Source organism: Belonocnema kinseyi, chromosome 8 (genome assembly GCF_010883055.1).
Source record: "Belonocnema kinseyi isolate 2016_QV_RU_SX_M_011 chromosome 8, B_treatae_v1, whole genome shotgun sequence".
Lineage (NCBI taxonomy): Eukaryota > Metazoa > Arthropoda > Insecta > Hymenoptera > Cynipidae > Belonocnema > Belonocnema kinseyi.
The window spans coordinates 132,982,398-132,997,815 of NC_046664.1; the positions used below are offsets into that span (position 1 = coordinate 132,982,398).

The 15,418-nt window shown below is 31.4% G+C and overlaps 1 protein-coding gene across 2 annotated transcripts in view; it reads left to right on the top strand.

Annotated features, from left to right (window-relative positions):
• The window catches only part of LOC117177735 (protein NDRG3-like), a 443,874-nt gene that overhangs the window by 246,279 nt on the left and 182,177 nt on the right, over positions 1 to 15,418 (top strand). For both annotated transcript variants that reach the window (XM_033368635.1, XM_033368634.1), the window contains exon 7: positions 3,932 to 4,016. In XM_033368635.1, coding sequence (XP_033224526.1) covers positions 3,932 to 4,016 — 85 coding nt within the window. The remainder of the gene's footprint in view (positions 1 to 3,931; positions 4,017 to 15,418) is intronic.

Genomic DNA, 15,418 nt, shown 5'->3' on the forward strand with positions numbered 1-15,418 from the left:
TTTACTACAACTTTAAAAGATTAAAATGGTTTCACATAAATTTTAAGATCTAACATAGACTTTACATGTTTTAGAATATTTCAAGAAATTTACAAAGATTGTAATCTATTTAAAGGATTGCACAAAGATTAAAAATATTTTCATGTTTTTAAATTATTACAACAGATTTCAAAAGATTTCACAACTTTTTCAAAGAATTGATCGGGTTTTGTAAATATCTCCAAAAGTTTCACAAAGAATTCAATTTTGCTACGATTTTCCAAACGTTTTTACAAATAAAAAATATCTTGTTTTATATAAAATCTGTTAGGATGAAACAAATAATCTGAAAATATATAATTCCAAAAATCTACTTTCGTCCTGAGCTAAGGTGTTTCTGATTTATAAAATGTTTTATCTTCATATATGAATACACAAATATACATACATGAATATCGTAGGGGTGAATTATAAAACTCATTATTTTATCATCATATGAGTTTATATGAATATTATTACTGACTTATTTTGTTACTTACTACTTATTATACATTAAAATTAGACGCCACCAAATTTTACAATTGTAATTTAAAATATAAAAGATTAAATTAGTGTTAAATACTTTAAACTCTAAATGAATTAAAAATATGCAAATCTTTTAACTTTCTGTTGCATATATTCTGTTATAATTGGCAGAATATATTAAAAACATAGCATAGTAATACAGTGAATTCAAATCTTTGAAAAAGTAAAAACATGGTCGTCTTTTATATCAAATTAATCAGCAATGGCAAACAAAAAATGATATATAATTATATTTTCACTTTAAGTATATATTAAAGAACGCTAATTAGCATTAGCGCGTCAGGGTTGCAAAATAATGCTCCGAATGCTCCTACGAGCTGTTCTCTCTGTTAGTGCACATCTGTCGCATTCCATGGAAAAACCGAGGCCAGAAACTAGGAAGGACACCATAAGACGAGGAAGAATGGGACGAATCAAAACGAGACGAGAAATACCGAGACAAGCAGGTATGTCTCGTCCCGTCTCATTCCTCATAGTCTAGGAGCCAGGTACACCCTGGTGGCCTTTTCAATTCGGATGCAGCCACCAAGGTTTTTCTTATGTATTTTGACCCGCTGAATCCAAATTTTTGAGGTGGCTCGTCGCCCGAGTGGTCGTTTAATTGTTATTAACATTTTTTTAATAACAAATAGAAAAATTGACTTTTTCGGCAAATAAAAAATATTTTCGGTTTCTTCAGCAGATTTTTAAAAGAAAAAGTTCTTAGTAATTTTTACCTCTGACCCTTAGTTTCTGAGAAAAAAATTGGTAAAGTTTTGAAAAATGCAATTTTTTCAATTTTTGACACTAGGCCAGGAGAACCCTGAACACTTTTTTTATAATCTAAGTCCACGTTATATTTCCTTAACATGTATATTATTATTAAAAAATATTTCCGATTCGCTTAAACGAATAACTTTCGAGTGAGACGAGTTGAAAGTTCAAGGGTTTTCGAGCGCGCGCGGCTGACGTGGACGTGTATGTCTATCCCTACGTCACTCGCGCCTCGGTCATTGTTTCAATTTTTAAATCGCTACACTGTAATTGTTATCTCTATGACTTTTCTTTTTACAAAACTGAATATTTTGTGATGATTATTATATATGTTACATTATTTTGTAATTATTTTTATATTATATATGCTACACCATCGTTATAATCAATTTGTACTGTTATATGCTGTCGCGTACGAGAAAATTTTCGCGGCGAATTGTTATTCTTGAATGTATTGCATCCACTCAACATTGAAAAAAGTCATTTTTTAAAAACACATTTTTAAATTTCGCGGTGGTTCTACTGCGCAACTGTCTGCTGCGCTTCGCGCCTAGCGCACATTCAAGTTTAAACTTGTTTATAACAAGAAAGCTCGTGTAGCGTGTAGACCTATAACAGGCTGGCATGGTAGAAGTTTTTACTTATTTACATTAGAAAGTGTCGTTATATAGTGATTACAATGTAATGGCCCAAGTATTTGATTTGAACTTATGTGTATTGTGCCAAAAGAAAAAAAATGTTAATGAGAATCTTGAAAGCACTGAAAATGACTGCGAAAATATCAGAAACGCTGCAAACCTTCGAAAAGATGAGGTTTACCACAGGATACGCGTTTTACCAGAAAATGGTGAGTAATCAACATGACTCTCATTTTAACATTTGAATTCAATTTACTTGAAGTTTTAAATTGAAAACGTTTTGTTATTTTCTTTTTTTTTTTCTTTTTTTAGAAATATTTCAGTATCACTTAGCCAATTGTTACAAAAACTACACACATAAAAAAACTTTGAAGCGTTTCCATAATCAAATTTCTGACACAGCTAATTATCATGAAGCAGAGACTGAATATAACGATACAGAAATTAACGATACAGGAATTATTAATCCACGCCGTTCCAAGCGATTACACTTAGATACATACACGTCCATGTCAGCCGCGCGCGCTCGAAAACCCTTGAACTTTCAACTCGTCTTACTCGAAAGTTATTCGTTTAAGCGAATCGGAAATATTTTTTAATAATAATATACATGTTAAGGAAATATGACGTGGACTTGGATTATAAAAAAAGTGTTCAGGGTTCTCCTGGCCTAGTGTCAAAAATGGAAAAAATGGCATTTTTCAAAACTTTAACAATTTTTTTCTCAGAAACTAAGGGTCGGAGGTAAAAATTACTAAGAACCTTTTCTTTTCAGAATCTGCAGAAGAAACCAAAAATATTTTTTATTTGCCGAAAAAGTCAATTTTTCTATTTGTTATTAAAAAAATGTTAATAACAATTTAACGACCACTCGGGCGACGAGCCACCCAAAAAATTTGGATTCAGCGAGTCAAAATACATAAGAAAAACCTTGGTGGCTGCATCCGAATTGAAAAGGCCACCAGGGTGTACCTGGCTCCTAGACTATCAGGATTTCTCGCTCGGCGGCAACGGTAGTTTAGTTACTCAATCGTACTTTACGTAATACATGCCTGTGATTGTATACAGATAATTAAAGCATAAAACTAAAATTATCGTTAGAAGGATTTAAAAAAAAAATTAATTGAATTGCAGTGTCCAGAATCGACTTCTTGACACTACACAATCCGTATGGAACTTAAACTAATCATTTTACAAAAACATTTTATTAGTTTATTTTTACATTACATTTAATGCAAAGTAACTTACATTTAACATAATTTAAAAATGTAGATAAAAACAAACAATTTTTCAAACTCAATTTTTCAAAAAGCACTCTAACGATTATTTTAGTTTTGTGTTTAAGTTATGTGTGCACAATCACAGGCATGCACTTCGCAAATTACTATCGAGTAACTAAACTTTTAGGTTGAATTTGGTTGAAACTCAGCGTCTAGCCTTTGAGACGGAACCAGACATTATATTCTTGAGGACATTTTGAAGACGTTCAAGACAAAATCAAGACCAAATAGTGGTACCTGGGTTGCTTCGCATTCACTTGATATTCTCTGGAAATCTGCTTTGCTACAACCTCGGATTGGGGTGTTCAATTCTTGTTAATACGACAGCTCTAATATGTTACAATGATATAGAATGCGATTGAATGCGAAACAGAACTTAGCTTAATGCTATTGACCGTAATGAAATGCAAATTAGAAAAAAAGATCACTAGTGGATACTCATTTTCAATATCAGAGAGCAGTATTAACGCCACTCTATTAAAAACCATTTTACTAAGGTTATAAACTATCACCAGGGCATCGTCATAACGTTATTTAAAATAGGGCTTAATGTGTAACCTATGCAAATGCCATCCGAATACCTGTTTTCTCATATTGCATTTTGTAAAGAATAAAATCCTTTCTATAAGGCTTTTTATTTAAAATAGCAGTCAAAATCCACTGAATAATGAAGTTAGAATATGTGTTATATTTCAGATCTCAGATTGCGGGATGGTGCTAGAAGAACAGCCGGGTAAAGTGAGTGAAGCCTTTCGACTCTTTCTACAGGGTGAAGGATATGGTAAGTGAGCGTCGTCGCAATGAGATAGAATTAGAGACCAATAACGGATTCAAATTATTCATCGATTTTCACTGACAATGATCGGCATATTTGCTAATACGTATAAGTCATACAGCATTTCTAAGCAGAAGGACGTGTGTCCATTGAGATATTTGCATTATACAGTGATATGTTAGGAAATATACAAATTCTGTGTAATTGGCGAGATTTTTCAAGCCTTTAATAAACACGCGACCTTTCATGCGATATTTTCAGGCGGAAAGTACAAAAATTCAGACAAAAATAAAAGATATAAAGTTCAGTCTTTGTGAAAGCTGCAATATCTCGACATTGTATTAATATTGTATTCGCCTACGATCGAGAATACGAGATACATATGTAATTGATACATATGTATCGCATAATTGAACGATGTTACATTTGCCTGCGTCGTTGCAGAATTAAGTGTTTCTATAAAAGTTTTTCGCTATATTACCTAGTAAAATTCGTATATAAAGCGCAGTCTAAAAGCTTTCAGTCGACAATTAACTGAAAATCCCAAAGTAAAGCACGATTCATATTCGAATTTCTCATCAGTTGATTGTACCAGTATCTTCAGAACGACCTAAAAGAGTTGGCATATTTTTGTGCCTCACGTGGCAAAAACAATATCATTACCGTAAGATTTCAATAGTTTTGTAGATTGTAATTAATTTCTTTTTTTAAATAAGATAGTTAGCATAAAATTCTCTTTTCTTATTTTTCAACTTTCTTAAGTTTTGATTCACTACCCAGTGGGCAAAAAAATTAAGGATGTCCTAGAGATGTCTTTGGGACATCCCTGAGACCTTTTTTATAACATGACTTTTAGTAATCCTAGGGATGCTCTTAAAACATCTAATGTCAGCACAAAAAATGTCCCGAGAACGCCCATGTCTTTAAGACGTCTTTAGGTCATCTTTCGGACATTCGACGTCTTAAAGACGTTGATTGGCCTGACATAGGACTTCCAAGGAACGTCCCAAGGACGTTCTTGGGATTTCCATAGTTGTATGCCCACTGGCTAACGATTCTACAAAATAAGCTCTGTATCTGAAAACCCTACAAGGCTAAAAAGTGGACTCTACCCGATCATATTTATTTAAGAAATTAAGTATTTTACATTTATGCTCAGCATGGTATAATCATACCCGTGAAAAAATATTTCTTTTTGCGCTTGTCTTTAGAACGACACACTTCGCTTCAAGAAGTTCTCTCTTATAAGGTGGACTTCACGGAAGTTAAATTTAGTCTTAACCTTGTAGTGGAACGGTGCCAGTATATCACCAGATAACCAAAATTTGGTCGACAATTTGTTAGAAAAGGATCGATAAAAAAAGAATTATTATCATGTAATGAAAAAGTATATATGTTCTTATTTTTTGGATGAAAACAAAATTCTGTCATACTGAGATACTTATTTCTGCAAGAAATTGAAAATTATATTTTGAATCGGTATCCAAAGTTGATTTACAAAATCAATTAAATTTTCGTGTTAGAATTCTCTTTAGATGTTCTTGTAATAGTCTCCCCTTTCAACATTAAATGTTTCATACCCTACTGAGATATCTAAATATCTCGAAAGCATGTTTTTATTTTATATTTGAACTGGAAATCGCATTTTTTATTGTAATCCGCAGCCAAGCCTGCTTAAATGCCAGGTTAGTGCAACTTTCAGATTGTGAGCTTCCATATCCATTCTATTAAACCCGAATAACTTTTTTGACCAAACTTTTCTGGCCTCTACTCAGCAACACTTCAACTTGGCAGTGTACTTCTATTTCATCTATGAATAGTGATTTCGATTTTACTACACGCTTTTTTGCTCCCCTGAAAAAATAACCATTTTGTTGATTATTGATTTCCGTACTAACATTCTTCATTTAGAGCTCTCAGCGGCAAGACGAATTGAAATTGTGTCGAGACACGAACTTTTTTGTTATTTTTCGGCTAAAGTTTTCACTTGCTTAAGCTTTAGGGGTTTAGGACAGTGAAATAAGAACCAGATAATTTGGGATTAAATTAAAAAATAATTTCATCTTTAAAATAGCGATTAAAAAATTTTTAAATTAGAATATCAAAACCTTAACGACTATGGTCATTGTAAATGTTATTCAAAAAGATGAAAATTCTAATTTTTCGTAAGAATCTCCTAAAGCGTAAGAAATTATCAATATTTTCGAAATTGCCGTCAAACAATTGTATTGATAGCAATAAAGGAAATAGTATGGATGTATTTATCACGTAAATTGTGCAATTAATTTACAAAATTATTTAGCCATAAATAGGGTATATCTTTTAGGACGGTCAGGTTAACTCATACTACCAACTAACGTAGGCATTGGAAAAAGGTTTTCTAGTTTAAACATAAAATAAAGTCTGGCTCCATCTCATAAGATATACTTTTTAAAGAGTCTTCAACAAGTTTTGAAAATGCCTTCATTTTTCGTTCTATAGGTGAAACTCAAGACGAAATATTTTCACACGGATACAATGTCAAACTCTACAAGTATTAGCATATTGTGTAACAAGAGCGCGAAGTTAATTATTCCAAGAGTGTTACCGAATTGACACGAGTGAAATGGCCTATAACACCTGTTACACGCGATATTTTTTGCAAAAATGTACGAAAAATGGGGATTTTCCTTGTCTGAAAAGTGTGCGTAAAAATGTGTGGAAATACCATCTTCCTGGACGTTTATCTTACAGTAAAGGAATCTGGTACTTTGCGCACACTTTGTATATAAATAATGTCGTGGTTTACATGCATGTGTTGCAAAAAAATGTAATCAAGGCTGATGGAAATCTTGGCTTCAAGGAAGAATCAAGCTGAAGACTAAGTTTGAGAAATACAACAAAACAGCATAAATGGATTAGTTGAAACTATTATTCCCATCATTGTGACTGCTTCTAAACAGCAGAGTAACACTCTAACTTAATTGATTTGTGCTTGACGCGAATTTGTATTTTGGTTAAATAAAGAACTTGTCTTTCTTCCATTACTTCGAAATTAAGAAAAAGAAGAAATACGTTCTTGATTGCGTTCTGAACACTGAGGAGAGTTTTTAGATTGCGCTTCTATAACGTACGCGATATTCAAGTATCGACTCCGTGAATTATCCGATAGCATTTACCAGTACTCGAAGATATGAGTACCGCCGACCGGTCAGTGGCGATACTCCGTGTTAAAAGAAGTTGGTTATTCTGTTTGGCTTTTTAGTACAGAAATGCACGCGCACTCATCACTGTACACTACGCTTCTATCACGACTCAATTTACCAAGCGAGAATTTTGTAAAGACCCTTGAAGTTTTTCTTCGTCTTTCATGCACCAAGATTATTATGGTATTCAGGGTCTTAGCCAAAGTGTTCCTTCACATAGGTTTTCATTTTTCAAATTTATATTGTATATTTGACTGAACATATGATAGGAAAGCACTATATATAGCGAGGAAAGTCCGAGTAATATAAAGAATGAAGTATATGTGTACGTCCAAATTAAGAGGGCACTTTCAGCCACTTCTAGCCACTTCTAGCTTACGGAGATAAACGCCAATTTCTGCGAAACAAATGTAAACTTTCGTAAATTTTCATGTACAATTTTTACGTAACCTTTCCATTCACTTACCTTTTCAAGTTCAAACGTAACCGAAATATCAATCAAACAAGAACTTAAATTAAAACTCATTTACATATATTACAAGATTAATGAACATGTATAACCACCGAACTCCACCGAACTCTGTGCCTGTTTTCTCTGGTTGTTTATTTGCAACTTCATCTTAAGCTCAGTACTATGAGCTGTCCGCAGTAGAGTGAGTGCATTAAACTTTATTGTAATGTGATCGAACATTTAAACAAATATTTATAACAGTGAAAGGAAAATTATGAATGCTCCTCGTTTAAACTTCGCTGGATTCGCATAGAGCATATAAAAAACCACGGAAAATGACTATTCATTGTCGAAAGACTGACAGAAGCAAAAAAAAACAGACTTAGCTTTCAGATTTTGTTGTGACAGTACAAATAACTAAAATCCTCTAAAATGTAGTCAAAAATATGCATTAATGAATCTTCTTTTACTCTAAAATCAAGAAAAATAGAGAGTTTTGCTCAATATAATGTTTTGTGTAGACAACGAACTACTCTGACACCCGAATGTTATATCGGGAACTCTTCCTTCCTTCTCTCAGGCCCTCACCAGCACTGTCGGTGAATTGCGTCAATGGACAAAATCGGCGGGGCAAAGATACTGTAAGCCTAGATGCAGCACGGGACGTCGGACTGGGAGAACAATATATATATATATATCTAACTACATTTTGTATGCATCGAGATCGTGCCCTCTTCAACTTTTCGACGTTTCTATGACAACCGCCTCCTTTGTCTAAGTCTACGGGAGGGGTGGGGCCAAGGCGCACATTGAAAGCCAAACCCAACGAGCCGGTGATTTTCTGTTTCTCGATTTTCGCGCTTGCCTTCGCCAGCCATATCTATAGCTAACTCGGGGGTGTCTCTGCACGCCAAAAATAATAAAGTTAATGAGGGCCTAAAATGTTTATATTTATTATTATGTAAAATTAATTAATTTCTTTTACTTTTTATTCTTATTCTTTGCATTTTTGAATTTAATATAGTTTAGTATTTTATTTGAAAGACACGAAATTTGTCCTTGTAATACCTTCTAGATTTTTCTAATATAGAATAAATCTTCTTTCAGTTTTATTGTTTCAAAATAAATAAGACCTAAAACTTTAATTTTCGATTAAATATCATACTTTTAATGAAAACAAAGTGTTTTATGTCTACAAGTCTAGGCAGTCTTATAGAAAAATCTATAAAACAGAAGGACATAAGAGAGATTAAAAAGCAATCTTGAACTGTATTAAAGTAGAAATTATATGCTGAATCAAAAATTTTGAAGAATTATGAATTTTAATTTAATTAAAATTCAATTTTAAATGTTTGAGGGCAGTTCTTATGCTCATCAGCATTCACAACTTTAAAGAAATCCAAATAATTTATAAAAATAATTAAAAGAATTGAAGAATCTAACAAAATTTAAAAGAAATATAAGGCAAAAAATTAAAATAATGCCATCATTTTTTGCTACACGGGAAATGACCGGAAATTTGTTTCCTTGATTAAAGCGGCCACCTGAATTTCTCAGAGTTTTAAAAATTATTATATTCAATTGTGTTTTCCTGTAAAAATAGTTATAATTTACGTACTGGTAAAAAAATTATCAACAAGGATTGAAAAATTTTTGATTTTATTTATTTCTTCAAGTGATTTTTTTTTAAGTTTGCAATAATAAAGAAAAAGTATTCAATTAGGGGTTTTAAGTGTTTAAAAAAGGAGATTCATTCTTTTCATAAATAGCTTCAAAATAATTTTCACATTCTACACATCAGCTGATTTTTAGGTAAGAATTAAGGTCACGAAGAGGACCACAGGGTCTTTTATTATCTCAAACTTGTAACTTACGCTATGCCTTACAGCTAATAAAACCCCTCACATCAGTTATTATTTAAAACTAACTTTCAACTAATTTGAATGCAATATGAAACACTTTAAATTCCTAAGATTTAAAGTCGCAATATATAATGTATTTGCAATAAAGAAGATTAATTTTCTTACCAAAAAGACGAATTTTTAACAAATTTCATGAATTCTCTACCAAATAGTTGAATTTTCAATTTATAAAGGATCAATTTATAATCAAGAATAGACAAGTTGTAATTTTCAGAGAAAAAAGTAATTTTGAACATAAAGAAAACAAAATGGTCAACAAAAAAGTTAAATTTTAAGCCGAAGAGGTAAATTTTGCAGAAATATGATTTTAAAAAAACTAGATTTAACAAACACACATTTTCAACCAAATAAATCGTAAACTTAAGGTAAATGTCCCATTTCGGGCGAGTGACCCATTTTGTGCGAATTCTCACATAACGTAGGTAAATACGTTGTAATCTTAAAGTTTATGACACTAGTAATAGTTTATTCACATTATAGAATGGATCAAACGTATTTTTGATATAGGTTTTATAGTCTTTTTATTACTAATTCGTGTTTTTTGAACGTTATATAGCCACGCATGTCGCCATCTGTGGCCGATCGAGCATAACATTACTCTCGGCTTGTTAGTTCGGGAGTTGACAGTCTCCGTAGTTTTTCGTTTCAACAGTGCACCAAAATTTTTGTGGAGTGAATGTTTGATTAAAAAGTAAGTATTAATTATAAGTTTTTCGAATGTGTTCTTCAATATAACTAAAAGCTTATGAATAATTCGAATATTTCCTTCCGCCTTAATACGGACAGAAGAACACGGTTCGAGGAATTTGTGCGAATGTTTACACACAACAAGTTAAAATAAAAATTAGGAGTTTTTTAAAGATAAACAGCACACTATTTAAATTCTGAAAACTTTCTCCTGTTGTGACGCCTGTTTTTTATGCATTTGTATTAAATAATTGATCAAAATGTGCGGGAAACGATTGCAACAACAACGAGATAGTCAATTTAAAAATGCAAACGATAAAAATATTCTTTTTTTTTAATCACGTGATTTATTATGCTGAAGAATTTTTATGTTTAAATTTTGAAATTCCTAATGACAAATTAAATTAGTAGTCAGTTCTTATCAACCACTACATCCCAATACTGTTGGAAATATAACATCTCGTCACTCGCCCAAATTGGGATATTTGATTCGCGCAAACTGGATCAGAGGAAAAATTCATTCGCCCGAATAGGTTCATTGGAACATCATGAAATATTCTTTATTATTCAGTAAAAATTGTTTCTTTATATCGACATGTAGACAAATTATTGATGAAAAATGTTCAAACTATGCGGTATTAGGAACTTTTATCGATTTAGAAGAATTAAAATACTTTTACAAGCAAAGTACGCCAAACAAATCCTTATATTCGCCCAAATTAGGAAATTTACCTTATAAAGGATAAATTTCTAACAAGAATGAAAAATTGCAATATTCAGTTAAAAAGTTAATTTTTAACAAAACAAAATACCCAAAATTTCAAGAAAATTTTTACATGTTAAAAAAAGATTCATTTTTCACTGAATCGAGGGATTAAATTTTCAATAAAAGAGTTCAACCCCAAGGATCAAGGTGAGACCTAAAAATATGAATTTTTAATGATAAAGTTCAACTTTTAACCAAGTGGTTTAATTTTCAATTAAAGAAGATAAATAGCGAACAAAATAGTTATATTTTTAACCATTTGGGGGGAGGCGGTTGAACACCTAAAACCCTCCTTGCATACGCCTCTGTTTTCCACTAAAACTTTTAACGCAATATATATCTAAAAAACTACGCCACATACGACTAATGCTCTAGATATGGACAAAGCTGGGTTCAAAAGTTTTAATTGACACCCCGTCACACGCTAACGACATTGTTCTGATAAAATTTCGCTTTTTTAGTATTTAAAAAACTTAGCGGTAAATATCACGCACTTTATATTTCCAATATAAGAAGATATTGCCCTTCAATATTTTGTGTATTAAATAGAATATATCAAAGTTTTTAATATTTTTTTTCCTGTGTGTAAAATTATGAATAAATCAAATTTAATTTAGTAGATGATTTATTTGTAAAATATCCTTCAAAAAAGAACAAAACCGTGTTTTTTTCGTCGCAATCTGCCATGACTCGACTTTCGATAACATATTTGAAAAATGAGTACCAGATCCTTAAAACTTCTGAATAAATCGAACATCTATGAGAATAACATTCTGCTGTGACCTCGCACTGCCACTTCCATCAATAAGACTCCTAGCAATATTAGTTAAAGACTAATAATTTTAAGTTTCGCCTAATTAATTATTATCCTATTGCCTTTTTTTTTTTAATTTTCTAAGCAATTGCAACCAAAATACAGCTCTACTATGTTAATTGTAAAACATGGCTGAGTTATATTTACTTACATTTTACGTTCATTGATGTTTTTATATTAAAATTTATTCTTGACGCATATATATTGAAAGTATTAAAGTTGTCGTTATTGAAACTCAAGCCGCGGTACTCGCTGAATCTGAATTAGTTAAATTTAACTAATTATCAGTCAATTTTGATTAATTGTAGAAGCCAGAACTCAGCAACTGACAATTAGTTAAGAGTAACTAATTCAATTGGTCATTTTCGTTTAACCAATTCAATTACTCAAACTATGGACGTGGCACGCCACCGGTCGCAATGGCGGACGGTGGCGAAACTATCAATTGGTTAGTCAAAATCTACCAATTGGTTAGTCAAAATTGACTAATTGCTTAGTCAAAAATGAGACGCTTTTTGAGAGACGCGCATGCCCGTAACGCAGGCGCCCATTGGTTGCTTGTTTCCCGCCTTGTTTCAAATAAATCTATTCAAAGTTTTAAAATAATTAAATCAAAAATTTTAAATGAAATATATTTATTTCTAAAGCAACGCTTTAAGTCTTTTTATAAATTGACAATTGGTACTTACATGTAATTACTAAATTAATTATTACCTAATTGATTATGATTAACAATTACAGTAATATTATTAATAATTATTATTTAAAATTATTATTATTTAATTAAATTAATTATTATTAAATTATATTAAACATATCGTAGCGGGATCACAATCAGTCCGCTATTCCCCTTTTTTCGAAATTCTCTAAAATATTCAATTTTGACAATGTTGTGGCTTTCTTCCTTTTTTTGTTTGAAGTTGAGATTAATTTTTCAAGAAACGTAAGAAGTGGAATCCGATCTTTCTCCTTAAACTTAGTTGCTGAACTATTGTGATTCTTGTTACTATATAAAAAACTGAAGTGAGTTTCTCGTCGATATTTATTATAAACTCACCATTTCACCGTTATAATCAAAAAGTCTAGGTTACTTTTCGTGAATTTCTGCGATAGCCGGTGACTTCTTTAAAATCCACTCTCTCCTTTCATTAAAAGTTTGTTTGAGTAACATGATAATGTTCTCTTTTTCTGCATCATTTGGCATCTTGTATTCCATTAAATATGCCTGAAATAGAAAATATAAAGTAAATAAAACGAATCTTTCAACATGTTTTAACTAAAAATAGCTCGTACTTTGCAGTTTAATTCTTCTCCACTCAGAATTTCCATATCCGAGTACTTTTGGGTTGATTCAGGACACGGCTTCCCCTTTTTAGTTTTGCGGTATTTTTTTTCAGGTTCGGGTATCTTCTTTCGAGCATTCCATAAGCGTGTTTCTAGAAATCCTTTCTTAGTCTGTCTGTCAAAGTAATGCTCTTGTCAACAAAAAAGTAAATAGGTGAAATTATAAGAAATGAATACACAACGTACATCATATAGTCATACATTATATATTTGTGAGAAAAACTGACGCATCCATATTCTCCAAAATTGCTTGCTAAAAATGGAAACTTAGCAACAATTGCTTTGGCTAAATTCCACTTAGCTAGTTTCATATATTTCATATTTTTTTTCATATATTTTAAAAAAATATTTTATTTATTTTATTATTTTATTTATTTATTGATTTTATTTATTTATTATTTTAAAATATTTTATTTGTTACTAAAAATAATATTTCCATGTTTCCAACTTTTTTGTTACAAATTCAAGTTCTTGCAATTCGAAAATAAATTTTTTGCGATTCATACTCGTAAATGTTGTGATACGGTTAAAAAAAGCTTCAAAATAAGCCCAAGAACATTAAAAAATGTGGACTATTTCGGAAGTAATTGAAAATTTAAGAAAACATTCAAATTTATACTATTTTTGCAATATCTACTTAAAAACTAGATAAATTTCAAAAAGTGAATTCGAAGATGCTATAAAATAGTATAACGGACATCCCCGCACTCCTTTTTTGCGAGATAATAACAAAAAACTGTATTCTAGTAAATGAAAATGTTATCCATGTGCACTATTTTGATGTTAGGCTTGGTTCTCAGCTTTGTGTTATTTAATGTTTCAGCATTTGGAAATTATTTATGAAATAAACTTTTTCGATTGCCTAAAAACAAGGTTAGTTCCGGGGCATTAGTTACAATGCATTTTTTGCTTGTCCTCAGTTTTTGGCAAAACATATTGTGTGGTTTGAAAGTCAATCTGGGGAAAAATGTAACACATAACCTCAAAATACACACACACACATTGACCAAATTTAGCAAAACTAATTTTTTTTATTATCCCACAAAATAAGAGTTCGGGGACGTCCGTCAGCATATTCGCTATCATTCCCTAAAATGTTAAGACAAAAGCTATGCTATTGCAGGGAAAAAGCAGGGGGAACCCAACACTAATGAAATCGATAATTTAATGAGTATCACATGTCCTTAATCACAAAAAATAATAAAATAATTTTTAAGGGCATTTAAAATTATTCTACAATGTTTTGGAGCCTGTAGAAACTTTATCGCAACTAAAATGTACAAAAAAGGGAAAATTTGAACACATTAAATGACCAGTGCATGAATTGAATCAAAATTAAAAAAATCGTCATTTGCAGCAATAGGCAGAATCGCTAATATAAATTTCGCTTCGCTATTCACATACTCGGTTATAAACGTTAAATACAGAAACATTAAGAATTTGTATTCCTAAGAATACGAAATTTTTCCTCCGTCTAGAAATCCCCCAACGGAAACACAAAAAGTGCAAATCCTATTCCTCGAAATTGACTTAGTAAAATGTAACGAAAGCATTTAACCTATTTTTTATTATTAAATCTTTTTATAACTTATAAATTCAAAAAACAATCAAATTTATTTATATTTTAAGAATTCAGTTAAACGTCTTGAAAAATGCATACAAGAAATCTATTCAAATGTGTGAATTAAAATAATTTTAACTCTAGAGAGGCGGACTTGAACTGATTAAAATTAAATTTTCAAAACTTATATTACACATGAAGGAATTAAAACAGTTCATCACACATATTTTTTGAACCTATTAGAAGAAATCAAATAATCTAAAAAATTAAGCACTCTTGGGGAATAGAATACATCTCTGTGAGGTTACTTGTCGATACAATTACAAGAAATTAAATATATTGAAAACACGTTCTCTTTTGGGGAATAGGAACCTTTGCGGCGGCCGCTATGGAAATAGAAATAAACTAGTTTCGGAGATATCCTATTCCCATAATGACATTTTAGACAGATGGAAAAATCGCGTATTCAAAATAATAGAAGTAGCTTCACTTTTACGCTGAAATCTGAAAATATTAATTTTGTTCTATTTAACGCTTACTACCGGGTATACTATTCTATTCAATTTGAACTATTCCACTTGAGTGGAAGCTTCTAATGTGTCCCCTAAGGGTTTACATTTTTCTTACACCTTCTCTATTCCTTTACACACCCTCCACACACTTACTTGGTGGTGGAAG